At 42.1% G+C, this 14,202-nt stretch overlaps 1 protein-coding gene across 14 annotated transcripts in view; it reads left to right on the top strand.

Annotated features, from left to right (window-relative positions):
• Window positions 1-14,202, top strand: part of ST3GAL3 (ST3 beta-galactoside alpha-2,3-sialyltransferase 3) — a 177,852-nt gene that overhangs the window by 96,044 nt on the left and 67,606 nt on the right. For all 14 annotated transcript variants that reach the window (XM_064665443.1, XM_064665433.1, XM_064665445.1 and 11 more), the window contains one exon: window positions 10,482-10,576. In XM_064665443.1, the coding sequence (XP_064521513.1) occupies window positions 10,482-10,576 (95 nt within the window). The remainder of the gene's footprint in view (window positions 1-10,481; window positions 10,577-14,202) is intronic.

Here is a 14,202-nt window from a genome sequence, read left to right as displayed (position 1 = left end):
TGTTTTGTTAAGATACTTATTTATTTTTAAAACTATGGGACCAAAGGAGAGAGGCGTACATTAAACAATGCTGATATTATCTGGAAGATTTTAATGCACGTTGCTTTACAGATCACTCTTAGGCTAAGGGCTGGAATTAATAAGGTGACAGAGGAGCCAGAGAATTACATAAAACTGGGCACAAGCTCCACGCCTGCCCTATCAAATATTATCTCCAGTTACAGAAGTACCTCCTGGCACCTGAGGGGAAAAGATCCCTCTGAAAACACTATTTCCACTTGGGCTTTTGGCCTTTTTTTTTTTTGTTTAGGTTTCCAGTGAAATCCTTGGAGGTTTTTGCATCTGGTTAAAGGAAGAAAAAAGCCTCTGTCTGAATCCTAAATAGTAACAACTGGCTGCCCCCAGTTTGTCCTGCACTACAATGTGAAGTCTATTGTGCAGCAGAGTAACAAAAACGCATCTGGAATTTTTCCCGTCGGGATTGATGTGAATCTTGTTAATAGCAGCTTTGTGATGTTTTTCAGTAAGTAACATTATTCTGAGAGTAATGGAATTCTTTTGTATACGCTGTACAAATGCATATCAAGTGGTTGTACCTGGGAGGTGGCACTTAAAGCTATATTATCCTGTTTCGCTTAATAGAAGGAAAAAAAGCTTATTCTCTGGTCGGATGGGTGATACTGCTTTGACTTTGAGAAAAGCTTGAAAAATCACACAACTGTTTCTTGAACAACTTCCTACAAGAAGGAGCATGCCAAGTTAAATTGTTTAGGCATTAGGAATTTGTGCAGTGGAGAACATTTCCACTCTCACCATTTTTTAAGCTAGGATGTCCATCTGCTGAGTGGTGCAAGTTATGGTGTGGATTCCAACCAAAAAGTGTTGTCCAGTTTTAAAGTGTTGAGGGAGAAGTGTGCTTGCCCAGCATCTCCCATGCTTGCCCAACACCTCCTGTGCCTTCAGCCCCTTCTTGTTTTCGCTGCAGATTTCGTTCTCATTTCTAGTTCTTATCTTCCTGTTTGCTCAAACTGCAGACTTGATTTGATATTGTCATTGCTATGCCAGTTTTTCACATGAAACCCACACTGTGATGACTTAAAAAAAAAATCTTTTGAAAATAACTGACAAAAAATTCTAAGAAACATCACAGTGGACGATGTGTGTAATTGTCTTTGAGCATCAATTTGTGTGGTGTACAAAGAAGCTGAATGATTTACTTCTTGTCTTTGTTTCTTTGCATTTAATTATCTGCCTGTCTTGTGTGCTGTAGGCAGCTATTGGAGCAACAGCTTCTGCAGATTTTTTTTCTCTCACTTTTAGTGTTTTTCTCTCATTTCCTGTTTGTGCTTGAAAGCAGGCTTGTCCTTTGACTGCATTTTCATTGGGGAAACTCTGTCTGGATCACCTTAAAGTCACTGTAGGGAGTTGCACTGATGAGAATTGCAACCTGCAAATATTCAGTAATAATGAGTCAGGACAGAAAATGCATGCAGTTGGAAAATAATGGTTTCTTTTCATTCTTCCTTGGGTTTATGAGCATTTATTAGTTATTGAGGTTTCATTTCCAAATATAAGGCTAGAAAAAATTTTTTTTTTATTTGCTGTGGGTTTTTTTTTAACATGAAAGTTAAAAAAAGAGAGTCTCCCAGGAGTGTGATATGAGGAACTGTGTCCTGTAGAAAGTCAGAAGAGCTGACAAGGCCTCTGTTAATGTCATGATGTGTACTTCACAGCAGATGAATATTTTCCATATCATGTTAATAGGAATTTTTTGTCTAGGTTCTGAAATGGCATTGATCATTCCAGAAGTGTATTAGCCTGGAACAACTTAAGACTATTCTCTGAGACCAACCCATCTGTCTCAGTTACAATGCTTGAAACACTGACATTTCTTCTGCAGCGTCCTCACTCCAGTAAGTCTTATGCAGGAAACTTTTGCCCCAGCTGGATTTTTGACCCAGATAAGAGCAACAGGACAGGTGAAGGAACATCAGGCTTTCAGAAACTGAACAAATTATGAAGCCCAGTCCCCTGTCTGTGCAGACAACCCCTTTCATAAAATGATCAAGCTTCTCCTCAAGTCATTTGTTTTGAGCTTTCCTATCTCCATCAGCTTCCATCACAAAGCTGGTTTGGACCTTTATAAATGTTAGTGACCTTATTTTCATCTTCAGCTGGCTGTATCATGATCAAGTCATACTCATTTTGTGCTTATTTGTTAATTAGCTTCAACAGCTCTTTCCCTTCCATGCTGCATCCCCTGTGCTGTGCATCGACAGAGCAGTCACGTCTGTTCTGTGCTTGTGCTTGGCTGTGCTGAACAACTTGTGCATTTTTGGTTTAGCTGATGGTGGAAGGCCCTTCTTCATCACTGTCCCATTCCCTCCATATATACCAATTTCTTTTCAACTTTGAGTGTTCCAGGCTCTTTCTGCAATGACATTATTACTTGTTATGAAGGCCACTCAAAATTTTACTATTCCCCTCAATGCTTTGAAATTTGAAGATTGGTCTGATACAGTAGAATAACCTCAAGATAGGCATATACATTAAATACTGTGATAGGAGGAAACGAGATCAGAGGCTTTTGAAACAGTGAAGTGCAATTTGTTGTGCTCTGCCTTAAGACTGCTGGCAGCTTGGGACAGTCAGACATGGCCAGTGGTGGGAAGAATGAGCAGTGGGTGGCAGTGATGTGGCTGTGGATTAACTTCTTTCTGCAAGGAGGATAAAGAGAACATTAAGTTGGCTTTGTAAAAGTAACATGCATTCAACTACATTTAACAGCCTGGTTAATTAGTATCTATGACAAAAGACAACAGGTCCGTGGTTGGACCTGTACCCATCATCTGCAGTCTTCTGGAATGTCTTAGATCTTGGTCAGAAAGGGCAGATACCCCAGAGACCCTGCCTTTTGGGAGTGCAGTGTTGCACAGCAGCAGTTAGCCCACGTGAATACTCTCCAATTTGTTTTCATTAGAAAGCACAGTCTCCTTCCTATCCCAGTGGAATATGAACAGGAGCAGAGTCGTACTAAGCTTTGGGCAACTGGCAGAGTTGGTAGCTGGCATCTTCCACAGGAGCTAACTATTTCCTCTTGGGAGAAGGATTGGACCCTTTGGCCTTCCCTCCTCCTCTCGTTTTTTATTTGCACGGAAGGCTTTGGAAACCCAGGCAGTAATTACAGTCTGCTCTCGCTCACCTTCATCATGTTTCCAAATATCACATAATCTCATCTGTTTGGCTCAGTGCTCCCTCAAGTTCTTGAAGCCCTCACCTGGCTTCTCATAGGAAAAATGAGCTGTAATTCAATCTTGCATCATTGACAATAACACACGAAAAGCAAGCTATGGCATTGAAATGACGTTAGGAGACTGGTTTTTAAACTAACAAAACTCTGCGTTGTCGAGGAGTTAGCTTTTCACCCTTGCATAACTGTGTTTTGGTATTAGGGGGTTCTGTGAACAATGACAAATTTTGCATGTTGTCCTATAAGCTGCACTATGAGGCAGGTCAGGACAAAGTTTCTGCCTTGTCTGAATTTTATAGCTTCCCCCCCCCCAAGGAAGCCAACCTTTAAACCAGGCTTCTTGTTATTTTTGTGTGTGCATGCGTGTTTTTTGTCTGAAATGTTTGGAGAATCAGTAGGAAAGTCCGAGGATTTCATTATAGCAGGCAAGCTGATTTTTTTTTTTGTCTTTAATACTTAGTTTATCTCAAAACTTTCCAGTCCCCATGATTACTACTTGTGTTACATGGGTAAGCTGCTCGGGACACTTTGTTGGACTTCATGCATGCCAGAACACAGTCAGTTAGCAGGAGGGACTGAGCTGATATTAAATAATTTGTTGATTTTGTGCCTTGGTGGTGCCATAAGCTCAAGATATTAATGACTGCAGAAAGGTTAAACTTCACGTGTCTTCCTGTTTATCACAAAGGTGCGGGGTACAAACAGAAAGCAGTTTTGGCAGGCAGCAGGCTGCAAAATCCATGTGCTGCTTATCTACAGTGGTGTTTGTACTGAAATTTGATTACCATATATGAAGAGAAATACTTAAAAAGCATAAGGAGACTGAAGAGCAGCTCTTGATTCCCAACTACAGCAGACTGTAGCTTGGGAATTTGGTCACCTCCTAGCAATGTTATCCCAGTGTGAAAGTGGTTTTAGATGAAATAGACCTATGCAGGACTTCAAAAGATCATCTATTTATTTTCCCTCTTAAAAGTAGGCATAACTATGACTAACCCATGTTTAATATATATAAACTTGTTCTTAAAAATAGTACAATCAAATCAGAAACCCGTGTAGTTGATATGAATTCTGTAACTCATGTCCAGACAATAGATTTCAGTGTGTAATCATCCCAAGCATAAGAAACCTTTTTTAATGTTTAATTTAAGTTTCCTTTGCTGCATTCTAGGTCCAGGGTTACTACTTGTCTTTACCAGGGATACAGAGGTGCTGCCTTTCTCTTCTGCAGCAGCCTTGTAATATTTAATAGCTTATCATGTCCTTTCAGTTTTCTCTAGACTAAACAAAGTAATTTTTTTTCTAGCTTTCCTCAGAGTCCATGTTTTCTAGACCTTATATCTTTTTCAGAGCTCTCCTTGGGCCTTTTTTTCAGTTTGTTCATTTTTTTTTGCCTGAGGCCCAGAGTTGGATGTGGTCCTTGGGCTGATGCTTTCTGATCCTGATTAAAGTGGAGTATTTAGCGGGTTTTACAGCTGTGATAGTTACATTTTCAGTCATGATAGGATGTTTATCTTTTCTGCAACAGTGTGACAATGTTCTGCGTATGAACTGCAGCGCAGAGGATGGAGGCCCTTTAAGATACACCCTGGAGCAGCTGGTCCTGCTCTAAATAGAGCAGGGAGCAGGCAATGGGAAAAGCCTGCACAGATGAGTTTAAACAACCTACTAGGTGATGGAGAGCAGAGGGCAAGAAGGCTGATGATGCTCCAGAGTGCCTCAAAGGTACAGCACAGTCATTCCCAGGGGAGTAGGCTGGGATAACTGGGATAGCTGCTACACAGTCTATGGGTTTTTTATTCAATTGACTTTACCTGCCACTTCCTTTTCTTTGCTTTGAAATAAAACCTGTTCAAGGGCATTTTTCTGGAGTGGTTCTGACATTTAATGTCAGAAAGAAGGACCATGGTTTACACTCGTGGTCCTTCTTGCAAAGCTGCAAAGGATCAAGTGATTGCACCAGCTCAGGAAAGGACAAAACCCAAATGTCAGAGTTACTAGGACAGGGCAGAGAACAAAGCAGAGCAGTGTTGTACCACTGCATAATTCAGTGGTGTCTGTATCGAGAATGGCCTTTGCAGCCTGAAAGAGACAACTGTAGGTACACTCAGGATCTGTAGGCACAAAGAGCATGGAAGAAGATGGGTGGGGATCTGTGGCTCATTGTCTCTTGGGAAAGAATTAGGAGGTCCCACATGGCAGTGACCAACCATTCTTCAGTGGTAAGTTTTCTTCGCTGTAATATTCTATTTTAGACTATTTCTGCAGTTTGCTAAGATCAACTTAATTTTTGGCCTGATCTCTGCTGTTAAAGATATTCTTGTTGGGAAAAGTAGTATGTTGATTGTAGGATGGGGTTAATCCTTTTTAATGTGGTTTCTTAAATTTTTCAACTACTCGAGGAATCTTTGAGCTGCTTGGATTTCTGACAGAGGATTAATGTCAATAAGAAATGTGAAATCGGGGCATCACAAACCTCCTCATTCCTATGCTGTCATACCATACTGCTCCCCAGAGAAGGGAGGCAAGGAGAGAGCATACACCTAGGTCTCACTAGGGAAAAAGGAAAAGGTTAGTTTAGATTTTCTCTCTGTATTCTATAAATGCCTCTGTCAGACCTAATGACTCAAGTGCTCAAGTGCTTTGGCTTGTGTTTCATCCATTTTATTAATAAAATTAGTAGATTTTGTGCCTTCTGTCTAACCATGGATGCTTTTGAACATCAACAAACAGAAGACAGAAGTCATGCTGGAACAAATAAGTCATTTATTTGTGTGGCTAAAAAAAAAAGTTATTCTGGCCCCTTTACAAATGCAGTGTGCAGGGTCTGTACAACATTAGGTTTTTAACACTGTTTGGTTTTTTCCCTTTGGCTTCCACTTTTCTGTTGATGCTAATTCTCCCTAATTAAATTAAAAACAGAAGGGCAGGTTGGCTTGAAGGAGGAGGGGAAAAAAAATAAAGAAATATCTGAGAAATAAGCCCACAGTGGGGCTTAGTTGGCTGCCAATCTGCCTTTCCTTAGTGTTGTGATTTTTAGGAATGTGGTGCCGTCTTCTCCTTTACTCTTTCAGAGACTTGACCTTGTCTTCCTCTCTCCTCATTAAAGCCAAGGGCACATCAATCAGTTTATTTATTTTACTTTCAGTCAGATGTATCTTATTCTCTCCCAAACATTTATGTATTAATTGCCTTGAAAGCAGCAGATAGGAGTAGGGAGCAGATTCTAGTCAAGATTCAGTGTCTGGAATTGTTCAATAGCTACCTTGAATAGCAGCAGTGTAGTCTAGGATTTGCAAGGTGCTTTGGGAAGTTTGTTCTGCTCATGCTTAATACTTCATGCACATCTGAGTAGCTGTGAATGGATCTGAGTATCAGGGACAGAATAGAATGGTTGGAAAACTTGGCTGGGGAGCTTCTGGCAGGCTGTTTAAGCCTTCCAGGTAGAAATGTTTTGGGGTCACAACTCTTTCTACTTATCAGGGGGGAAATAATTGGAAATGTAATGTTTTGTCACATAAGCCAGAATCCCCAAGGCACAAATATATATCACATTTTCTTGTGTATATAGATTCCTGTTTAAGAACAGTTTTTGGCAGTACACTTCCTTTCACTGTGCTTGGTGACAGATTGTGTTGGAGGTTTTATTAATGTTTTTGTATGAGGAATTCAGACTTGAGAGCTGGGGGAGATTGGGTGCATACCTCACAATTACCATATCCAGCATTTAGTCCATTTAGATGTCATTTGTGTTTTATCAGGGTATGCCATTCAAACTAGAGATTTTAGATGCTTGGCATTTCTCTCTCAAATTACATAGATCATAGGTGTGTGCTGCAAACATCCAAACCCTGTCTTTTCCAGGCTGTCATGTGCAGTGAGGTTGCATTATGTCTGTTCTGGAACTGGGTTGGGATAGAGAGGAAGTGCTTAGAATTTAAATCTGAAAAATCAAAACTCTCCCTTTCTCTGTGGGTTTCTGAAGGAGCACAGCCCTGTTTCAGTTCTGGATAGTAGTTGCTGGTGAAGCCAACCTGCCTTTAGGATAGTCCTGGCAGACAACTCAGGCAAAAAGCAGCGTCCTGTACCGAGGTGCCTCAGTGGATACAGAGTTTAACATCATTCAGAAACATTTGCTGTTTCTGTTTGACAAACTCCCATGCATTCCTTGGAATGTATTTTAGGTGCTCTGCAGAGAGCATTCCCATGGCCTGTTTGAGGCATATCCTGATACTTCCTGAAGGGTCCTGGAATACACCAGCCGGGTTCAGAGCCGAGACAGAGCAGCCACGCTCCCGGAGAGGTTTGGCAGGCAGCGTTTCCCTGTCCCTGCTGGACTTCGATTCTGGCCCGCTCTGATTTATTGAGGTGGCAAAGTGCATGAGCTTACAGCAGTTATGATTTCTTAATATTTCCAAAATGGAATTTCTTTCAAGATTTATGAGAGCTAAATATCCTCTAATTTGCTCCCTTTTTTTCCCATATGGATATAATATTTCCCCAAAGCTGTTCCTCCTCCTTCTTAAATGAAGCAAAACTATGAATTAAAAGTCTTATTTCCCTGGCTGTGTGTACAGTAGTGTTAAATATTGCCAAATAATAGTAGCTAGTCTAAGGCTGTCATGTTCTTTGCTAGAATAATCGCTAAATTTACTTCTAGCAAGTATGATTAAAAGGCTAATGGTCATTTCACCCTTCTCTTTGGCATCAGTTTGGTCCCCTGGTCCAAGCAGAAGGGACGTCATAGAGCATCAGATCAGTCGTGCTTGAGCTTCAGCTGATTTTAGGAACTCCCCTGGGGTCCAGGGAGTTCTAGAAGGATCTGAGTTCCCTCCTCGTTTCACCAGCACCTTGTAAGGGGGAATCTGCATTAGGGAGAGGCACTCCTTACTCCATGTCAGACTACTGTAAGCTGTCTTTTCCCTGTGTATGATTTGCATATAGGCCAGTTAATTGCATCTGTAAATAAGACCAACTTCTGTGTTAGGCCTGACCTTGCAGCCTGCACCTTCTTTCTCATGCAGTGCTCTTGAACAGGTGAACTGAGCTGGCTGAGATTTTTATTTACACTGCACTACTTTGTAGCGTTATTGTAGGGAATCCTCTTGATTCTTGAGAAGAGAATAAAACCTGCTCATATATGCATTTCCTGAGGCATCCAGGTTTTTCCTGGAGGTTGCATGTCACAGCAGCAGCCGGAGTACCTTGGTGACATGACAAACCAGCCCCAGGGCTGTGGCCCCCAGGCAGTGCTGTCATCCCTCACTGCAGCTGCTGCCTGGGGAGAACAGGACTCTGTGGGACCTGCCTTCTGCTATAGGTTCAACTGGTGGCTGTGAAGGAAGAGCTGTGAACATCTCTGCTGTAGCCCTTCAGGATATAAAAGCTCTTGCATTGTATGAGAGTCCTGCAAAGATTTCTCCTGTTGCTGTTGGAAGGAGGTGGAGATAATTCCCTGGAGACCCACCAGTGTAACATAATAATTATATTTTGGTGCACCAAAATGTCTGAGAAAACATTGAACTAATTTGTTGGGTTGTTGAAGTTCTTAGGATATTTTCAGAGTAACTTTATTACAATTAATACTGTATTGTTCTTATTTATTTACTTACTTTTAAATAGGCCTGTGGGGTTTTTTCATCTAAGAGCTTCAGAAGCTCTATTTAACACCTCTTTCCCACCTTTTCCCAGGTAAAGTGTGTATATCCTTTCGTATTCTCGGCTCTGCAAAGACATTCCATTCCTTCTAGATCAGCCATGTCATCTGTGCATCTTGCTTTTATGGTTATAGATGATCTTATTAAAGATTGCATGAGTGGATGTGAAGCAGTATGCATGGGTGAATTCAAGACTTCTTGTTTTGTTAAATACTCTCTTTCCCCTTTCCAGAGATTTTTGCAATCTGTGATTTCCTGTGTTGCATCTGCAACAGGACTTTACTTTGAGCAGTTTATAAGTCAGATTTCATTCCATCCTTTCCTCACTGTGCTGCTGTCTGAAATCCTTGCTCTGTTCTTGGCTGTGGCATAGTGAAGATGAATCTGTCTTAATTCAGATAGTTCAAGTCCAGAGTTGCATAGTGAGTACAGAAACAGCCTGAAGAGAGAGTTAAACCTGTGGGTTACATCTGTCCCAGTCCCATGCCTAGGTTACCCAGGCTGGATCTGTTTCAGAAGCAGGTACCTTGCACTGTAGTGGAGATGTACTCTCTGACTCTAAATATGTGGTACATTCCTTTCTTAATTTCTGTAGAATGGTGTGATTGATTTTGATCCAGGACGTCCCTGCTACTGTTTTTGATATGAGTGAATGAACAAGATTTTTAGTAGTATTAGCATACTTTCTGTCTTGATACATTCAGAAATGGTCCCATAAGAAAGTTAATATTTCTCTATTTGCTAATTGTTTCCTTCTCTCTGGCCACTGTACTAAGTTTCTAGAAGAGACAAATTTTTAGTAGCTGCCGTATTTGTGTGTTGATGGTATAATTAGGATAATGTATTTCAATAATGTATTTCCATAATGACACAGTTAAGAAGGACTAGGTTTCTCTTTTGTAAGGGATTCTGGATAGATCACTGTTTGGTTTGGCAAGGACCTCTCTTGAATCTTTTCTATGTTACTGAACATAGAAGAAAATACCCAACTCCTCACTGAATTTCCACTGTCTGTAAACCAAGAGCTGCTTCATGATGCCCTGAGCTGTTTTCTTTCTTGCCTGTGTGGTGATAACTGCTGTGTACATGCATATGAGTGAGGCCAGAGCAGCCATGAGAGCAGGTAACCCCAGTCTTGCTCTCCACAGGTGTTTGCCCAGTGCATCCCACCTGCACAGAGCAGCACAACGTGGATGTGTCATGAACAATGTATGTCAAGCACATACATTGTCTTGTGCTTACAAAGTTGGAAGTAAAGCTGCCTAAACTCTGGGTGCAATTTACAACTTATCGTAGCTAAAGTAATAGCCAAACAACAGAGGGGAAGTTCTAAATTGTTGAGTGGAAGGGATTGCCAGGTCATGACTTGAGTGATTTGAGTGTCCTCCTGGCACAAACTCTGGCAGATTTGTTTCACTGCAGTCACCTTTGGGTAAAAGTAAAATCTTCCACATTACTGTATTGCCAGTGAGAATGTAGAATCAGCAGTTCGGTGTGGATTCTCTCAACCTTCCTGCAGAAATTTATCCTTCCTAGTTCAGGAGTTAATTTCTCTCTCATTTTGATTTTCTCAGGTTCTCGAAGCCGGCACCAATGTTCTTGGATGATTCCTTCAGGAAATGGGCACGTATCAGGGACTTTGTACCCCCCTTTGGAATTAAAGGACAAGGTATGAATGAGAGAACTGTGCAGCTGTTGGAGAAGAAGGTGGTTCTGCAGATGTTTGCTCCATTTTGTTTTTCTGTTTTGAAAGCTTAGGTGTTCCCTTGGGCTCAGTGTTTTTTTCCCCCCTGTTTGAGAGAAATACTGTACATGTAACTCACAGAAACCCAGAAAGGTTTTCACAGCTGGAACATGGACCCCAGAGGCTGGTCTGAGGGAAATGGTGTAGTACATGCAGAGAGTCAGTGCAACAATGGCACTTTAGACCTACCTGCCCATTCTGGAAGAAGCATTTTGATGTTGACTGCCAGAGAATCTTGTTGCCGCTTTGCTGACAGCAGCTGAGAGTTCAAACTGGCTTAAACTACCTTTGAGTCAGTAATTCTCTGAAGAACAGGGAATATGCCTTGGAGTTGACCACTGATACAAATCTTCATTTTCTTCTCATAGCATTTTATAGTTGGGCTACTTATTGACTTATATAACAATTAGGAAAAGTCTGCTGAGGTGCTTTGGTGATGATGGGTGATATGTCCTGTCCTCCAGCTGAGTGTCACAGCAGGAGCTGTGTCTCAGGTATGCCGTGGGAAAGCAGGGGTGGTGCTGGTGGTGATGAGATGAGGGCCAGTAGCCCACCCAGCAGATGATCTGTTTTGTGGGTGACAGGCTCCTGGCTATCCCACATGTGCTATCAAAGGCCTCTCTGGGTGAGTGGTGGTGAGCAGAAGGCTTGTGCTCACTGCAATGATTTGCTGCAGACTTTCTGAACTCCAGCATATTTATTTAGAAGCGTTTGTTGCTTTGCATCAATTTGTAGGATTTTTATTCTGCTGACAAACTCATGGTTACAGATAACTCCCATAGGAGTTGAAATATTTGGTGGAGAAAGGGCAGCAGCCACAGAAGGCTTGGGTCTGTCTTTCTGCCTGGAAGCAGGTGTGGCAGTTGTCAGAACAATCTCTGGTGAAATCAAAGGCTCTACTGACAAATTGCTTTTGGCTTGCATCAGTTCCCTTCTTTGTTTTGTCCATTCCTTGTCCAGTCGGTCTTTTGCAGCTCAATAGGAAACTAATTGCTGTCCTCTAATTTAGCCAGCAGAGTTTGCAGCAAAGAACTAACAGTGGCAGCACCAGTGAGAGGCTGTGGTGACCACAGGAGGGCTTGTCCCCTTCTAACCAACACACAAGGTGTACAAAGCTAGGGCAAGCTGACTGACCGTCATGGAGGTGGGATTTGCAGATTACACATGATGTCAGCCAGACCTAACAAAAATCATTGCATTAAACGGAATCCAAGTGGAGAAATTCACCAAAAGAGAATGACGGAACAGCTCTGGCAGCCTTCTCCCTGGGTTTGTTGCCAGCTTGTATCACCACTGCAATGTTATGTAAATCTGGTGTTTTATATTGGGTTTCCTCAGTTAAAAAGAGAAATGAGAAATTGCCATTATTTAAATGGCTGTGAGCTGAAGCCATGGGATGGAAAACCGTTGAATAGGTTATTTTTTTAACACCCTCCTGGGACTGAATTTTGTGCCAAGTTTCAGTCTGGAGCAAGTTCTGTGTGTGGGAGGGTTGCATTATAAATCTGTGTAGCCCAGGATTTCTAATGGCCGTGCTGACAGGCTGTGAGTCCTCGCGATGCGAATGGCGCCCTTTCATGTTACACATCACTTGGAATTCTTGCATCAGTCTTTTCTGGCTGTCCCATGGGATGCATTCGGGCTCAGCCGAGTGATTGGATGATGGGATCAGCACCTCATTAGGGCTTTCAGTCAGGGCAATCTAATGGTATCCAAACAACTGACCCAGGCAGGCAGCGTGGAGCTCAGTCACGTGGTGGTGCGAGATGAGGGCTCTCAGAGCTGGGATGTGCATGGGAAAATGAGCAGTCAGGGTGGCTAAGAAAGTGTGGAGAGATGTGGCTGTGCTGAAACAAGACGGGGCAGGAGCTCTGCTCTGTGCATTGGGCAGCCCCGTGACACCGTCAGCTGGGATTTCCAACATGCATCACACTGGGAAAGGTGGTTGGTGTTTGCAGACAATGACTGTAGCTGAGATGGTAAAGGGAAGATCTTGCTGAGAACTTTGGTGAATAATACCTGGTGGTTTTAAGTCACTGTGATCTATTCAAGTGCAAAATGGCTTTTTGTGTGTGTGAGCTCGCTTACAATAATGCTGCATGTTTCAAGAAATTTCTAGAAGCTATAGCTTGAAAATACTAAAGTTATGAAATAAGGGATTCTTAGCAGCTTGGAAGCTAATCTGTTTCTAGTTCTCTATTCTTCAGGCTCTTACCTAAATTTTGCTTTACTTTGTCTCTGAATAAAAAGCTGAACAAAATCCTTTTTCTTCCACCATTTGGTGTTTACTGGTACAAGAAAGAACAGTTCCAAGATTGCAAGAATGACTCTTGCAGTCTTCAGGGGAAAGCAGCTTTTGAGGAGCAATGTCTGCCGGGCTGCACTAATTTGGAATAACACGTCTGTATAAATTACATGTAAAAGAGTAGAAATGGCTCCGAAATTTTCAGGGCAGGACTACTGCTCTTTAAAGGTTATCATATCAAGAGGAAGGCAGTATGCTGATCATTTTGACACAGTTCATCAGAGATCTTCATTTTCTTCAATGAGAATCTGATTGTAAAGACAGCTCTTCCATCTCCAGATGTTAAGAAGTACTCAGTACAACATAGAACGTTTAACAGTGTTTCTTTGTGAAAGATTGCTCTCTCCTTTACTCCAGTGGTCATCTTCTGATTTGTCCATTAGCCCAGGCAAGGGGGTTTTATGGCCAGAGTGCTGCATTCTCCCTCTGCAAGAGCATTTGTGTGTAGGAGCCGTCAAGGGGAATATGGTCTTGAATAGGAAAGTTTTTAGACTTTCCCTCAAATGCTGCTGGATCTGAAAGGGACTGTTGCAGTAGGAATGCTGCACATCTCATGTCAGGTTGAAAACTGCTGCTGTCTCAGTTAACAACCTTAGTGATTCCTTGTCTGCTAAATGAAAGAGGCACGGAAAAGAGGCAGGTGGCAACCCCACTGTTTGATGAGCAGGGCTTTCTGAGATGAGGCATGTGGCACACAGTCTTGTGCAAACTCTGAACAGTGGTTGTGAGAGTCCCCTACAAGGTATTAGAACTAGATGAAGAGGAATTTAAGAGCAGTGGTCATACTTTTTTCCTCATCTGTCTTACATGGGCAGAGTTTTGGTTCGACGAAGATTTGAATGAAAGATTCATCCTAATTACTCGATCCCAATACTCAGCAACCTGGGACAAAAGCAGAGCTGAGAGCTGTCAGGAGTGTTGGGGCTGATCCAGCAGACTGAAGGTGTCATTGCATTCATCAGAGATGTTTGTAGCCCTTGTGGAAACTCTGGCTTTCTCTGTGTGCAGAGAATAGGAGAAGTAATAGATATGAAGAGGTGTGAAGAGATGTTCAATTTTGACACCATAAAGGGTCACTGCCATTATTTAGTTTGGCCTTCCATGCAACAGTGGCTCTAGGTTTTGCCCAGAGATTTCTGCACCTGGTTATGCAGATTATCTTTCAGAATCTGGATCAAGATTTTCTAAATGAGGAATGACTGTGTTGACAAACAGGCCAGTGTCACGTCTGACTGCAATTACTTTA

This window comes from Pseudopipra pipra, chromosome 9, assembly GCF_036250125.1.
Source record: "Pseudopipra pipra isolate bDixPip1 chromosome 9, bDixPip1.hap1, whole genome shotgun sequence".
Classification (NCBI taxonomy): Eukaryota; Metazoa; Chordata; class Aves; order Passeriformes; family Pipridae; genus Pseudopipra; species Pseudopipra pipra.
The sequence above is the reverse complement of the archived record's forward strand: the minus strand, read 5'-3'. Positions and strand labels throughout refer to the sequence as shown.